At 39.9% G+C, this 17,466-nt stretch overlaps 1 protein-coding gene across 3 annotated transcripts in view; it reads right to left on the reverse strand.

Annotated features, from left to right (window-relative positions):
- Positions 1-9,004: 9,004 nt before the first annotated feature.
- AREL1 (apoptosis resistant E3 ubiquitin protein ligase 1) overlaps positions 9,005-17,466 on the reverse strand; it is a 33,211-nt gene continuing 24,749 nt past the window's right edge. For all 3 annotated transcript variants that reach the window (XM_020793866.3, XM_078392753.1, XM_078392758.1), the window contains 7 exons: positions 16,436-16,615; positions 16,194-16,319; positions 15,775-15,904; positions 15,308-15,366; positions 13,081-13,170; positions 12,294-12,469; positions 9,005-12,009 (listed from right to left, as the gene is read on the reverse strand). In XM_020793866.3, coding sequence (XP_020649525.1) covers positions 11,907-12,009; positions 12,294-12,469; positions 13,081-13,170; positions 15,308-15,366; positions 15,775-15,904; positions 16,194-16,319; positions 16,436-16,615 — 864 coding nt within the window. In that variant the 3' untranslated portion in view covers positions 9,005-11,906. The remainder of the gene's footprint in view (positions 12,010-12,293; positions 12,470-13,080; positions 13,171-15,307; positions 15,367-15,774; positions 15,905-16,193; positions 16,320-16,435; positions 16,616-17,466) is intronic.

Here is a 17,466-nt window from a genome sequence, read left to right on the forward strand (position 1 = left end):
GAGGCATTCAAGAGAACATTCGACAACTATCTGTCAGATATACTGTGATTTGGATTCCTGCATTGAGGGTTTGACTCAGTGGCCAAACAGACCACTTCCAACTCCATGATTCTATGACTCATTGAACATACGATTCTTACGACCCAAAACAGGGCTATTAACCCAATACTGCATGGAGAGATCTGAACTAGTGCCATTTTGGCATTGAGAATTAAGAACAGAATGTTTTGTCATTTGGAAAGGCCCAGAAAAATTCCATAATACTTTTGGTGGCTGGATTTAAAAACAGGAAAGGATTTCTTCTTCCAGCCAAATAATCAATCAATTTGTTTCTGTCGCTAATTAGACCCAGCTTGCTAGATGACCCTTCCAGGGTTTTACATTTGACATTTAACACAGGAATCATTTTCTTTACAAGATAACCAGTTGTTGCTCTCTGTATTTCATTAATATAAAAATTAATGTAAACATCTAAATGTGTGAAGAAGCTCCAGTTACACTGTCCACATTTTTATTTTACTGACAGCAAGTAGTAGGTGTAGAGAAACAGAGAAGATGCAGAAAAAGTACTTTTGCTTTCAGAAGGCAAAGCCAACCAAGCTGAATAAAACCAGGCTCAGAATTGAGCAAACACATACCTTTCCCCAACTCTGTTATCACCAATTATTGAAAAATATGCCTCCTTAATTCCCAAGCTATGAGCTTGCTCAGAGAACGACTAGCATTACTTTTCTAAAGCTACCATAAATCAACAACTGTAGAACGGAGACAAGCATCTTGTGGCACCTTCAAGACCTAACCAATTGATTTCTATGTGGGCTTTCATGGATTGCAGTCCAATTCTTCAGAAGAGGTCCATTACAATTAATTTGGGCTCTTTTTGGTAATTAAAATAACCAGATATGACTATACAGCAGCTTTCTCCAACCTGAAATCTTCTAGATGTTTTATATGACAACTTCCATCAGATCTAGCAGCAAGGGCATGTGAAGAAGGGTTTTGTCTTCAGAAAAAAATGTTTTCCCTCATATTACACTACAAGCTGCTTACGAAATTGAGAGGAGTTTCTAATAGTATTGTTTGTTATGTGGCATGAGGGCCAGCTGTTTAAAAGCTGAGCATAAGCAGTTCCCTGGATCTCTGCCACAGATAGCTTTTATGGGCAAAGCAGAAAAGATTTGTTCCAGCTGGCCCAATCATCTGTAATAGATAAATTAGTGAAGATGAAGAACAACTGGATAGAGGTCAGAGAAGCTTCCCCAAGTTATAGGTGGATTCCCTTCTCCATTAGCAAGACAATAGCTTGTGTTCATATTGAAACTCAAGCTGCATGTTTAGTTGCTTTCAGTTACCTATCTTCAAAACTAGATTCTTACTAGCTTTATCATTTTCCTGGGGGACACAGAAGGAGCCTCCCCTAAGAATAGGAACACATTTGGATGATCCCTGGTCAACAACAGCACTGTTGGGTGATCTTTCCACTCAGGAAGCACCAGTGTGAGATGGCATGAGCACCATTGGATGAGAGTGACTATATGACTTTGACAGTGGATTGCAAACATCCACCAATAACAAAAGAACCCTTGTCAGGGCCAAAGCTAACCATAATCTCTGTTAACACAGGGGGGTTATTGGGTGTTTAAAAAGAAGAGCTACTGCATCAGTTCTCCAAGACACATGACTATCATATACTTTGTATTCAAGAAACACATTGAGACAGCCATCAGCAATGTCCTAAAATATCTAACATGAGACTTGCAAATGAGAATCCCCACTGAGAGTATGGAAGCACTGCACTAGTCAAGCCTGACCTCCAAATATCATCTATCAAGAGATAGTAACAGTGGAGGTAAGTAATTGTATGGTACCCTCCATTTATAAACCACTTAATGCAACCTTTTCCTTTAAAATCTGGGACAATTTTCAGAAGCAAAAAAATAAATTTATAGTAGAAAACTTTAATTGCCACAGCAACAATGGAGAACCTGTGCTAAAATGGGTGTGAATATCCCAACTAGTCCTTATTTATGATAGCAAACTCTCCCTGCCCCCCCTCCATCTTTCAATAGTGGAAGATGACAACGTGGCTACAATGTGCACTTGATACTGGCTAGTGACTCTATTGCCCAACACTGCATGAAGTCCAACTGCATTCCAGTTTTACAATGTGACAACTTATGGCAGTGGTCCAAACACCAACAGTGCCATTCCACAGAAGAATAATTTTTAAAAAGCAAATTAGCCAAAGTTCAGAACAACATTTGATGGAATCATATTGAACATTTGTTCAGTCCCTGAGGCCTGTGACCAATTCATTAAGGCAATGAAAATATCCTAATTGTCCATTTCCCAAAGATGCAGAACCAACTGCCCTCAAGATACAACTCTGGAAATAGTCGCCCAAATAAATAATTATTTTTCACCATTTGAACAAAATAGCAAAGAAACCATTTTGGTAGGGCAGTGATTAATTTCTTCAGTCTCAGAAACAAAAAGAAATAATTGGATAAAATTCATGGAAGAAATAAACATGTCAAGAAACAGTCAAAATTATTAAAGCAGCTTAACAATGACCCAGCCAAAGGACCTGTTCATGCAAACATTTCAGCAAATCAAATAGCCTATCAACTCCTCATTAATGGCAGATCTGAACATCACCATAGAAGATTAGAACTTAAACTTGAAAGAAACAAGCAACTGGAGACCAATGACCTTACAAGATCATTCAGCTTAAGCAAATTAGAAAAAGCTATTTGTAACTGCAGAAATAGCAAGTCTGCAGACCTGGATGAAATCCATATAACTGTATTGTAGAACAGATAGAACATTTTGACACAGTAATAAAAAGAGTGGCTTCTTGATTTCTTTAATAATTTTCTTGACTTCTCAGGAACCTAAAAAACTGGGGAAAGGCATGGATGATTGCTATTTTGAAAACCTGAGACCCAAACAACCCTCAGACCTTCCAAACAACCCAAAAACAAAACAAAACAAAACCAAACCTCAGGCCAATCGCACTACTTTGTCATCTTTGTAAAGTCCAAGAAATAATTATTCTTAACTAACACTTCTCATCCCACAGCAGGCTGCCTATAGACCTAGGAAGAATTGCACAGCATATATCCTATATTTCATGCAACACATTGAGGACAATGTTGGAATTAGGAAGATCACAGAGATCTTTTTGTTGATTTCTCAGCTCCTTATGATAATGCATGATCGAGTACTATTGCAAAAAGTCTATAATCTAACCAGGGAGTATAACTAAAGCAATAGCAGCCATACTGCAAAATCAGAAATGTTTCTTTAACTTTTAAGAACTACATACTCAATGAGAAACTCAAAAGAATAATTTATCCCAAGTAGTGTTACTGGTTCCTATTTTGTTTGACATTCGTATCAACAACCTATCCCTTCCTCAAGGCACCAAAAGTTCTATTTAGGCTGATAATTCTGCACTTGCTCCTCAGATCGCTTTCAGATGGTAATGTTGTTTAGTCGTTAAGTCATGTCCGACTTTTCATGACCCCATGGAGCAGAGCACGGCAGGTCCTCCAGTCTTCCACTGCCTCCCGGAGTTGGATCAAATTCATGTTGGTAACTTCAGTGACACTATCCAACCATCTCATTCTCTGACGTCCCCTTCTCCTCTTGCCCTCACACTTTCCCAACATCAGAGTCTTTTCCAGGGAGTCTTCTCTTCCCATGAGATGGCCAAAGTACTGAAGCCTCAGCTTCACAATCTGTCCTTCCAGTGAGCACTCAGGGTTGATTTCCTTTTAAATGGATAGGTTTGTTCTCTTTGCAATCCAGGGGACTCTCAAGAGTCTCCTCAGCACCATAATTCAAAAGCACCAATTCTTTGGTGGTCAGCCTTCTTTATGGTCCAGTTCTCACTTCCATACATCACTACTGGTAAAGCACCTTGTGACAGGGTGCATCAGAAGAATTTAGCACATATTACAATAGAAATCAACTTAAACCCAATCCTACTATGATTCATAGAATTAGAGAATAATTGAGTTAGAAGAGGGCTATGAGGCCTTTGAATCCAATCCCTTGCTCAGCACAGGAATCTGAATCAAAGCAGATATGACAGGTGGTTGGTTGTCCAATTTTCTCTTGAATGTCTCCTGCATTGGAACACTTGCCACCTCCTGAGGTAATTGGTTCCATTGTCATACTGCTCTAATAGTTAATAATTTTTCCCTGACATTCAGCCTAATCTGGCTTCTTGTAGATTCACTCTGGGAGGATTGAGAACAAATCCTGCCCCTGCTCTGTATGACAGCCTTTCAATTATTTGAAAAGTGCTATCATGTCTCTCCTTAGTCTTCTCTTCTGAAGGCTAAACAAGCCAAGTTTTTTCAGTCTTTCCTCATAGGGTTTGGTTTCTAGCCCCCTGATCATCTTTGTTGCTCTCCTCTGAACATGTTCCAGTTTGTCAGCATCCTTATTGAAGTGTGGTGTCCATAACTGTATACTCTGTATATCTACCTTTCAAGTATTTCAAATATGTGCTTTCCATATGAGAAACAAGTACTGTAGGCATCTCAGAAATTTCAGTTTACCTGGAAGGTTGTCCAACTGGATTGTTGTTGTTATCCTCTGACACTTAAGTGCTATATTGGATCACATGCTGAGCTATATTTTGAATCTGTCAAAATACAAAGCAAAAGGCATCCATAATAAGCAATATTCTTCAAAAGCTTTTGGGAACCAGTTGGGAAATACTGTTTCCCCGAAAATAAGACCTAACCTGAAAATAAGCCCTAGTATGATGTTTCAGGATGCTCGTAATATAAGCTCTACCCCAAAAATAAGCCCCAGTTAAATGAAAACCCACCCTCCACCATTGTGCAGCATTGTGCAGCAACCAGAAGGTGACAACTGTATTTGAATAAACGTAAATTGGTGTACATGAAAAAAATTAAACATCCCCTGAAAATAGCCCTAATGTCTATTTTTGGGGAAACACAGTACAAATAATAATAACTACAGCCTTGGCCATGTACTACGTTGTAGGTGAATATGCCAGCAAAGTGTGGTATAGTTATGCCCATGCAGAACAGTTGCATGTAGCTCTCAGTGAAAGCCAACACCAATTGATCAAATAAATTACCCAGCAGGCATTGCATCGAGTGACATACGGAGCAGAAAATGTTGAAGTGAAAGACTCACAGTACCCATATCAAATGTGCATCCACTCTTTGACTACAACCCCACTCCTCCCAGATTCAAATCAGGGAAACATTTTTTCAGAACATCTGTGAATCTTGAAGAAAAAGCAGAGAATTTCAGGACTATAATGTGGAATGTAAAGGGGAGGGCGAGGGGGAAGAACTATCCATTTCTTCAAATAGAAGGAACTGCAGAAACGTCTAGACCCTGGCCACATTGAGAACTAGGTTACTTGGAAGTCACTTAATAGGCCACAGAGTGGAATTAGTAGAACCAAAGTGAACTAAAACAACTGAGTTTTTGCACCAGCACAGTTATTTGTTAGTGCAGAGAACAGTAACTTCACACCTATGTCAGTGCACTCTATCCCTTTCAACTTGTACCATAGAAGACTTGATACAGCCTGACATTCTCTTGATGTTCCCCATTACTGGTGAAAATAATGTGATATTTTTATAAATTGTACTCTGGTGCTTCTGACATGAACAAAGAAAAGAAAGAATTTGTCTCACACTGAATTGCAGGGGCATGAAATTAATTAGTTTATGTATGTCGCTAACTATACTGACAGAAACCATGACAAAATTAAGCCAATATGTACTGTTGTCTTGAAAGTGGCTGTTGCTAACATGGCTATTTGATTATTGGCTTTTTAAAATCTCCTTCATATTACAATTAAGAATATCAAAATTAGTCATCACTCGGGCAACTAAGAACCAAACACAAACATTTTTACAGGAGGATCATCTGACATTCACTCTTTGATGCAGTAACTCATGTCAAGCAATTCCTCTTAAGGAGAATTGGTTACAGTAATCTCCAGGATAAAACATTCCTACGCAAGTCCGATTATTCCTCACTGAACCATTGCTTTAGCATTATATCATATGAATAAAACTTTAGGCTCATCCTCTTCCTTTCTCCTTTTCCACCCATGGAGTTATAGGCTTCTGTTTCTGCTTTCAACTGACTACAATTTAATGTTCTATATAACCCTTGACTATGACTAATCTTACCAGTGGTTTGTCAAAAGAAATCAGGTTCGTAAGGCAATTTGAAGCTATAAAGCGTAGTTACAACTGATTGACTTTGTCCAGGCTCAAGCATAATGCTAAATCATGGTTAGTCATAAATGGGAGTAAACATAACTGATCATCTGACAGTCCCAGTGGAAATACCGTAATGGAGAAATGTGTGAGTCCAAAGTTTGCACAGTCACATTCAAACTAGACAACAGGGGCTTGTTAAACCGAATTAGTCGGAAAAATGTACCAATTTAATTCAGGCAAGTGACAAAAATATTTAACAATCTTCCAACTCTGTCTTGCAGCAGTAATAGCATAAACATTGAAATCTCAGGAAAGTACTGATGATTAGACAGCCAACTCTTTAATTTGGAAGAATTAAATCAAAGTAACTACAATTTATTAACAATTTCCAAGCACTGAGGTGGCATAGAATCCTTGTTCTGTTCATGAGTGTGCAATTAAAGTACAAAGGAAATACACCTTTGCACTCCTTTATTTGCCTTGAAGGCAAGAAAGCAAGCTTTTTCTAGTGTAAATCCTGGGTGCATTTTATATCTAGAATGTGAACTATAACATAGGATTGCAACCATGTTACTAAATTGCTAGTAAGTCTCGATTATACTGCACTTAAAAAGGAAAATTATTTTGTCTGTGCCCATGAGAACAAAGATTTATATATGTACCAGATTCCTCTCAGATTAGAACTTCATAAACTGTAAGTACGGGTTTCCCTCTAGTGGTAAGAGGAAGCAACAAGGTTTTTCCTTTTAATGCAACATTTTCTCTAGGAAATTGCTTTTCTCATTTTCGAATACAGTAGGGAAAATTGGGAAGACTGCTGGGAGCAACTTACCTCATGGATCAAAACAAGAGACACACAAACAGAGATTTAGCTAAAACATATCTGCAAATGATCTGTGAAGAGGAACCATAGCATCACAAAATGATCCTTGTTTCTTTGATCATCATTCAGCTTGCAAAAGACAATGGTGTAAGGAACATACTGCACATTATGGTTCTTGTTCATTTGTTGTGGCCTCTAGTTTGACTTGAGCCTAATTTAGATGCTTTTTATTGTTAGCAAAATTAGTTGCTGCAAAGTTAACCAGTGAATTCGGCTTTTCAATATTGGAATGGTTAGGAAAGCACGCTTCTTCCTTTGGTCTGAGGAAGTGAACTTGTCCACAAAAGCTCACATTAAGACACAGCAGTTAGTCTTTAGGGTGCCATGATGTTTTTGTCTTCGTTTTTATTTTGGTTTTGCCTGATCTGATCTGCTACCACAGATTAATACAGCCACCTCTTCAAAAGTACTCCTTTGGAAATGAGTCCTTTTCCTTAGAAATAGAAAAACCCCTCCTCTGTATGACAGCTAGTATCTATTAGAGAAAAGGATTGATATAAAAGATTATATAAGCAGCTCTGCTTTTAGCTTATGACGATGGAGGAAAATAGTTGTCCCCACTCTTGGGAACAAAGTCAACATGTCTTCTCTCAGAAGGAATGCAAGAATGCAGAACACTTAGCTCAGCCACCCTAAGAGTATCAGTCTAAATTGAACGAAGGTCAGCGCAGGTCAGATCAGGTAAAAGATGATCTAGGTCAGGAAACTGAAGGAGGTTCTTCCCATCTGCTCCTCCTCATTCAAAGATATGTACCTTCAGTAGTCACATAACACCCATAAAACTAATTAGTTTTAGTTTTCATAAGCTTGTGTGTGTCAAAGCATATTTCTTCCTGTATGTCTGTTTCTCCTAATTGGCAAGTTTTATATGCCACCCAGAAACAAAGTCATTCTATTCATCTGAAGAAGTGAGCTTAGATACACAACAGTTGATGAAAAAAATACATATTTGATTTATATACTACCCCCAGGGGTCTCCAACCTTGGGCCTCCAGATGTTCTTGGACTTCAACTCCCAGAAATCTTGGCTAACAGAGGTGGTGGCGAAGGCTTCTGGGAGTTGTAGTCCAAGAACATCTGGAGGCCCAAGGTTGGGGACCCCAGTACTACCCGTCTGGCTACCAAGGCCACTCTGGATGGTTCACAACTTAAGTCTTCTAGGTGTTACATGGTTTCTCTTTTGCTATAACAGACACAGATACCTCCTAGATTACAGGTATCTTTGGTGTAATCTACCTACTAGAATATATGTACTTTGCTTGCATCCATTTGCTTCCACCCACGTTTACATTTAAAGCCTATAATGAGCTAGTTACCTTCTAGAATACTTTTCATGTATTTTTCCTGCCCTTAAAAGTGAGAGTAAACAACTTTTTCCTGGATCTTTCTTCATTAACCCGTTCAGTTGTGGGACTGCCAATGACAACTTTCCCATATTAAAAGCTTGCACATGCTCACTTCTGAGAATTCCAAAGTCTTCCCCAGGGCAAGAGGGATCCCCTAGAAGCTGAAGGGGGGGATGGAAGAAATTGTTTTATTTAATTACATAAAAGATTTCTGCTGCTGGATGATGTCATCAGGTTTACAAAAGGTAAATCTACACCAACAGAATTGTAGGCATTGTGTGAGGCCAGCTTTTAACTTAAAAGCTACCAGGCAGAGATCAAGCAAGATTCCTCTACAAGATTCTCTAAGAATGGATTTCAAAGGTATAAGTATAAATTAATTTACTTGTACAGTCTTCTTAATGAATTTTAAGCCAGAGTTTGTGTCATAACAAACTTAGTATCAAGGTGCCAGTATTAAAAGTGCTTAAGATCAACCACTACCTCCACCAACAGAACCAGGCTGATTAGAGTGACCATCATGAAAAACAATGACTAATACAATATATTTTAAATCTTTTATTTATTGTACAAACTATTTACACAATCATCTATTAGAGGCTTACATAATTCTTGCTGACTTCTTTCTAGAGCTGCCTAACTGGAAACAGGCCCTGGCCAAGCTAAAGTAATAGGTCTTGGTTTCTAAAGCATGCAATTTGCAGAAGTGGACCAAGTCCTGTAGTACTCACAGCTGTTTAAGAGGATAGAAGCCTATGTGAGGCTGTAACACAAGCCTAGCCTCTATCCTGGAAACGGATGCATTGAACATTAGATGGAACAAACAAGGGTGAAGGAAAAGGGAGAAACCTTTTCATAATTTCCATACACACACTACCGATGGCTAGAGCAGAGCCTGTTCCATGGCCCACACACAGGAATCAGGGCAACATACAAGGTTAGGAATGAACAAGAAGCAAAGTTTAGGAAAATAGTTGGAACTATAAAGCAGTGGGGGAAACGGACCCTGCTAATGATGGGAGCAACTAGGAGCACACATACAAGTAGCATCGTTAGCTAAGAACTAGCAGCATCCACCACTGCTCTGACTGTGCTTGTGTAAAAAGAAAATCCTTGGCATCTGCAGAGAGGCAAGAAGTGCCAAATACATAAATTAGGAGAGTGGTTTCAAACAGACGATGTCTGCTTGAATAACCAGCCACTCAGTTCGCAGTATAAAAACAGCTGAGCTTTTGAGAAGGAGGGGATTCCTGAGGAAGATGTAGCAGAACCAACCTTGAGCCATGGCTGGACAAGCCTTTGGCAGGCTAGGGAACAAGACAAAGGGCTGGAACAGCACCAAGCAGCAACCCCCTCAACCATCAAACTAGTTGAGCTGCACAGCATAATCTCCTTTTGGTCCCTGCAGAGAGCAGTGGGTAGAGTCAAAAGGCATTTGGGAGCCAAGACTGCACTGATCACAGAAGCCACCCTTCTGCAGTAAGGTGGCATGTACAAGCTTTTTCAGAGAACAACTGCTTGAAGGAGTAAACACATCTGCCATGAAGGAAAATACAGTGGTGGTCTCTAAAAATGCCACAAAAGGGGAGGGAATCCCTGAGTTGTCCCAATACTCAGAGTTCTAAACATTTTGGCAAAACAATGGCTTGGATTTCTGTACAAATATAATATGCATTCGGCTAAAGAAAAATCCAAGATAAAAAGTTCTATTGAAGCAGGTTCGAAAACTGTCGTTCTTCTAATTGCTGGAAAAGCACACACCTACCTTTAAAAAAGTAGTGATAGCAAGACATGCCTACTTGAGTTCTCAAGAATGGTGTAGCTCCAATCTGTGGCAGAACTACTGGGTTGGAAAATCTGGAACAATTGTGAACTGCAATTTCTATGTTTGCTTTTATGCGATATCAAACCGAAATTCCAGCTTTGGTAGGAAGGGCACCCTCAATGCAAGTAATGACATTTTAAGCTCCTCTCATGAAGTAACTAGCCACCACCATCTCTCACTGTTGACCAGGAGAAATGTCCTGTTGGTACAAATATGTTCCATTTACAATCCAATCAGATTTTGGGTTTGCTAACAAAAGCTGATTGGCTAGGTTGCCAATGAAGATCCCTGCTTTCCCACTCCATTACTGCCAAGGAAATGGGAGTGAAGAAAAGGATGTAGCCAAAATTAAGAGATGATTGGTTAGATGCAGCAGTTTATACTGTCACTCTCTCATGGCCTGAAGAATGATTAGTGCAGCATGCTGTTCTGTGGATTCATGTCTTTTATGCCCATTTAGGTAGCTCTAATTTCATATTTTAATACCATAGAATGCTCAAGACACAGAACGCGGAGCAACTAGAATGAAAGGAGGGTACAAGTATTGAAACCTTATTGAACAACTCTCTGACTGAAGCAAGCTAGAGAAATAATACTCTTGCTGCTATGTGGTAGAGACAATAACCAGACTCTGTGGACTGGGAGAGACCGAGGTACTGGGCCCGATTCAATACTCATCACTCCACTGTACTTGTATACAAATGTACATTTGATGCACACAGTAATGGCATTGCCTCTTGACCTACCACCATTGCTTTCTTAGCAACACAAAAGGTCGATACTGGGATATGTATGAGACCTCAGGTGTATACAACAATCTTCTCTGAGAAAGGAGAATTAGGGAATGGTAGAGAAAACAGGTAGCTCACTATCAGAAACTACAAATGGAGGAGAAACTCCTTTTTCCAGTTCAATGTCAGAGACCAGCAGAAGCCTCTGCCACTAAAGAAATACATCCTGTTGCCAGCTCTTGGCGGAGGTAGAATAATGTCACTGTGGGGGCCAGCACTTGTGCTCATGACAGAAATGCTGCTTTTTCCAGAAAAAAAATCAAGAAGTGGCAGCACACAGTGCAAGGTGCCTAAGAGAATTAAAAGCCTTAAAGGACCAGGTACCAAAAGGAAGGGAGGGAGATTATACCCTCTCATAAAATCCAAGTTAAAGGGATATTATTTATGTGAAAACTTGGGCCAAGGCATGGAAAGATATTAAGGCTTCCCATAATCTGGGGATTCAGAGCTCTATACTATTTCCTCATCCCCATAGCAACAAGAATACTGCAAGTTACAGCTTTTCTTCTGTACTAAATACCAATTTCTGCTTATGAGCTTCCCCCCTCCCCACTTCAGAAAACCAGAAACCATGTGAAGTACCATGTCATCCAAAAATATGGACCCCATTTCATGTACCATGCTGGGAAGGGAAGGGGCAAGATATGCTCCCAAATACAGACTTCAGACAGGGGGAGGCCTGTGTAATGCCAGAGACTGATGTTTCTGTTTTCATAATGCCTCTGTTCTGTTCTCCTTTGCCCTGAGGGTGGATGTGAGACTGGAGCAGTGACGTGAGGCTGGATCTTGCCCTGAAGAATTCAGAAAGTTAGATGGATTCCTTCTGGGGAGTTAGAGCATGCCAAAACCTTCACAGCCCTCACTGATGGCCAATTGTAGCATCTTGTGCACCTCTTCATAGGAATCGTAAGTTGGGAGGCACAGCTGGTTAAAACTGAAAGAAAGAACAAAATCTGCACATAATATGAATTACTCGCACATAATTTATCCCACATTCCCTAGGCAAGGAAAGGATGTGCATACCTGCTCTTGTGGCAACACATTTGGTATCAAGCTACTATACGCTTACTGCAAGCAGCTAAATGACATTAGAAAGGGCCTCCCAAAACAGCATCAACAATCCACTAAAAAATCAATGAGAGACAGACTGCTGCTTATCACCTTGCAGCTGATGATCAAGATGGCCACTCAGTCTGACAGCACTCAATTTATACTCACCAAGTATGGGCCGTTGGCAGTGTACTGTGCGTCGGAGCTGCAATAATCTGGAAAGATGGACAAAGTGCAGCAAATCCTCCAGGAGGCAACTGAGAAGAACCAGTGGTGAACTGCAACAGCCTGGCCAGCTCCTCTTGTGTGAAACTGGAGACCACTGTCCAAAACCACCGCATAACCTGAAAAGCACAGTAATTTCTCAGAGAAGCAAGGGCAATGGCAGATTGAGAAACCCCAAATAAGAAATTCTCACAAGAACAAGTAGCATTGAAATGTCACAGCCATGTGATTATTCTATCAAGACAGAGAATTAATTTAATATGTCATATTCCCCCCCGTTTTGAATTAAACCTTTCTCCAACCCCCACTATTCAGCTGATATGACCTTGCACCATCCTCTACATCTCGTAAGGTTCATTTTCTCTCTGTTTCTAATGAATGCAGGAACAAAAATAATAAAATCACAGACACTGTTGTCATTAAATAACTTAAGTCTGGCCCACTGTTGTCATTAAATAACTTAAGTCTGGCCCAAACTGTTATGTTCCTAGAATGTTATAGACAAACCAAAGGAGAATAATCTATGAAACAGCTGAATTCTACATCACAAGAAGGTTGATTGAAAAAGACTCAGCTTGAAAGCTTATTGTCTAATCTTCGCTTTTCCACTGCTACAACTTTTCCTCTCTGTTCAAAAAGTGCTGTTTCTCCCTTGTCAGGTCCAGACCAGAGGTTGGGCAATTTTGTTTTGTCTTTTGTTTTTATGGAGGCAGCAATTCATTCTACCCACCTTCTCTCGGAAATGCCAAGAACCACCCACTACTACAGCATGCGCTTTGAAATCACAGACACTGATATCTCCAGTACCACACATCAGCAGCTAGAAGAAAATAAGCACATTCAGTTAGGAAGAATTGAACTGTTTTCTCTTCAAGACAGCACACAGTTACCTCAGAATTCAAAATGATGGCAATAAGAGGAAACTCAAGTAATACATTATCAGACAATTCTAGCCAAAAATAGAGCCAACTGGAAACAAAGCAGGTTTCAACATGCTCAATGGAAACCCAGGTTTTGCAAGGGAAAATGACTTTAAAAAAGAAAATGCATAACGTAAGTGGCCCATCAGTGGTTCTAGAACTGCGTGCAGCCCTCAGCTCTCTGCAAGTAGTCATATCACGGCTCTGGATAGGAACAGATGTGAAAGTGACAGAAAAAGTAGTGACTTTATTCCTTTAGCACAGTAGTTTTTGAGTCACAACCCCCTTTTATAACAGCCAAGTAGCCTGTGATACCCACCACTTTGTTTGCATAAAAAGCCATTTTTAATGGGGTAAAGATATTCCTTCTTAGAAAGTAAAGCCTTCTTTCTCTCCCCCCCCCACAGGGCCTGTTTCTCATACACACACATACACACTGGCGTTAATAGCCTGCTCCAAAAGGTCAAAGAAGAACTTTTTAACGAGGGCTACAACACATATAAGATTTATGCCACAGAATGTGGTGATGGCATCTGGCCTAGATGTCTTTAAAAGGGGATTGGACAGATTTCTGGTGGAAAAGTCAATCACAGGTTACAAGCCATGATGGGGATATACACTATAATCTCCAGGCTTAAAAGGAAGGTACCTCAAAATGCCAGATGCAGGGGAGGGGTATCAGGAGACAGGTATCTAGTTGTCTCATGGGCTCTGAGAGGCATCCGGTGGGGCCACTGTGAGACACAGGAAGTTGGACTAGATGGGCCCTTTGCCTGATCCAGCAGGGCTCTTCTTATGTTCTTATGTAAGGTGAGCTGCAGCTCCCCAAAAAACACTTTGCAACGCCCTTAGGAGTCATGAACCCCAGGTTGGGCCCTGCACACTTGGAGATCCCCATGGATTAGCCATGAAGAATGTGTTTATGGGGGCAGGAGGAGGTTGCCTACACTTGGTCTAAGAGGAGTCAGCATGGTCAGTAGCTGTAGAAGTCAGACTGATAGCTGGGGGAATGGAAATAGAGTGGTGGAAAATGCCCTGGTTGGAAGGAATATCTCAATGATTTTTTTAAAGAGAAACATACCTTTTAGAAGGGAAAACCACCCTGTATACTTTGTTACCTCTCTACTTTACCAAGCTAAGATTTGTTCATTCAAGTTACAAAATAAGACCACAATTTCACATGGTATAAATGATGGTAAAGAAAGGGAGTTTATTTCAGTACAAACTAGAAGATAAAAATTCATAAGGGGGATAAGATCCTGAAGAATTACAGAACAGCTGCCATTTCTACTAGTGATCTCAGACATGGACTTTGGTGACAACAGTCCATGTACACCTCCCCTAGTCTCCACTGTGAATTCACAATATAAGCCTAAAGTAGTTGCTAGATTTGGTTCAAGCATTAATTGAACTTACCAATCCTTACTCAGAAGTTCTGCATGTGTGTTTTTATGTCTAGAAACAATGTCACATACCGAGCTACTTCCCAAATAAACAAGGTGTAGGTCTCTTGCTCTAAAGCAGCAGAAGGAATCTAGCCTTGAACAGATACCTCATTTATACTTCTAAGGATTTACAGGAGACAGGCAATTTTCAGGAAAAGGGAAAGGGACACATACAAACTGCATCCACCCCTGCCTGTGCCATGCATTTCCCATTCCTTATCCCCAAACTTGTAGTTTTGAAAGAGTAAGTATTTCTTGGGTCTAAAACAGACCGTCTTGACACTACAGATCAGAACAGATAAACTCACTCCCAGAGCCTCTAGGGGCATTTTTGCAGAGCTTCGCAAGAGCCCCTGATGAAACAAACAAGTCAAAAGTGGGGTAAGTTATTTGGCTCTTAAAATAAAATATGATTATCTTCTGAGTTTTGTTTCTGAGTTGGATAGCCTCATAAAATACAACACAACTTGGCCCTATATTTTATACAAACACAATTGTTCCTAAATGAGAGTCCCAAAACCTCCTATTCCAGGTGTATCACGCTTGATCGGGAAGGTGCAGCCACCTCAAAGACATCAACACATTATCTCACCTCAAGTTCATTTTCATCAAAAATAGCTAGGAGGTTTTCAGGAACCAGTTCGTTGAGACCTAGAAGAGAAATAAATAAATAAACCAACACGTAGCTGCTCCCAGGTAGTGTAAAACCTGAGAGGCTATGCCAGCTGTCTTGTCCTTTTGGCAACAGCTGAAGATTATCTTTTTTAGACACACATTTAACAACTAATTAGACTATTTTTGATCTTGTGTGCTGGACACTACTTTCATTTATCTTTGTTTTTAAGGATTTTTAAAACTGTTTTAACTAATCATTTTAATACTACTGTATATTAAATGGTTTTTAGTGCTATAATTTATTGTTGGTTTGTTTTTTTAATGACTTGTGAACTGACTTGGATCCCTTAGTTTCGGAGAAAGGCAGCATTCTAAATGAAATGGAAATAAATAAATATTTTTTAAAAACCCTCAATTAAAAAAAACCCACATACATTGCATTACCTTTCAAGAAGTGGTCCACTTCCTCTCTAACCTGATTGGCCAGTCTGTACTGTGCAAGCAAATTTAGGTAGAACATTTTGTTCTCATTTGTTACCGGCATTTGTGCACCACCAGTTACCAGCTCAACCACCTGAAAACAAAACATGACAGAATGTTCATGTGGAGGTAAAGAATTTGCTTCATATGTCCTTATCAGTAGGAACTCTTTATAATAAGAGTTAGCAAAATGAGGCTCTGGATGTTGCTGGGCTGCATTTTCTGACAGACCTCACCAGTGGTAAGAATGATGGAACTTGCACTTCAACAACATCTAAAGAGTGAAACGTTATTCACCACCATCACCTCCTTTTTTGTCCTACTTTTCCCAATTAAAAACTAGTAAGAATCCCCAATATACCATCTCAACCAGCATCTCTCACCTTCTCAAGTTGTCCCGATTTGCTGTATTTTTCTTCAGCAAAGACTAGCTCCATCTCACTCACATCATTATTCAGGACGAAGCAAACTTTAGATTTATAGAACTCTGGATCATCTGTCTCAAAATACTGTGAGGAAAAACAGCGCAAGAAAGAAGGGACGAAAATTCAGTATGTGCTGTGAAGCCATATATTGTCTGTTTTATATACTCAAAAACAGAACAGGGGGTTAAAGATACCATTACCTTATAATGCATCCGCAAACCTATGATCTGAGCCAAGAAAGATCTGGTGAAGCGAGCTCTCACCAACTGCTTGTAAGCCCCTCCCAAAGATGACTCATACAGACACTTCCCAACCAAGCGCCCTGCAAATTCATACACCTTCAGCCGCAGATGAGGAGGACGGTTGGGGTTAGGGTGTACCTACAAAAAAGAAATCACACAATTCTCACAGCAATTACTGTGGTAATCAGTTCAAGCTAAACAAAGGCATAACTCTACTACAGACTCATCTCGAGACTCATGGTGCAGTGGTTAAACTGCAGTACTGCAGCCAAAACTCTGCTCATGGCCTGGGTCGAACCAGCTGGTTCACTCAGCCTTCAGTCCTTCCAAGGTCAGTAAACTGAGTACCCAGCTTGCAGGGGAAGGGGAAATGTATAGCCTACATAATTAAATTGTAAACTTTAGGCATTCTGGGACGGTATAAAAGCAACATGCTTTGCTTGTTTTGCTTTGTTGTACATCATGATCATAAGATTCATATCCATGATTTAAACCTACACACAGAAGTCTGTTGAGACTGAAGGAACCATTTTCAAGTCTGAAGCTAATTTAAATGACACAATATTTAATTACCTGAAGACTAGGTTTCTTTATGCAATCATAATGGCACAGTATGTGTTAGTACACACATGAGCATGTATGAAGACTATTCATATATAATTTGATATTTAAAAAAAACCTCCCTATATCTTAGGAAACTTAGGCATTTAGTACTCATGGATACCAAATTCATGAAGAATATCCAGCAGGAGACAGGGACTAATCCTCCTCTCTTGATGTTGGTGGCCATACATTCCTATCCACATATTATCAAACCACATCTGAAACAAGTCATTTCTCTGTGTATAGGGTTTACTCCATGGAGAGTGGGAGCACAGTTAAATCAGGTTTTCTGTTCCCACAGAGAAAGCCCTACATGAGTACAAGTGGTCCCATTCAGATCACCCAAAAAGACATAGTGACTTTACTTCTTGTTTGCTTTTGTACAT

This window comes from Pogona vitticeps, chromosome 1, assembly GCF_051106095.1.
Source record: "Pogona vitticeps strain Pit_001003342236 chromosome 1, PviZW2.1, whole genome shotgun sequence".
NCBI lineage: Eukaryota > Metazoa > Chordata > Lepidosauria > Squamata > Agamidae > Pogona > Pogona vitticeps.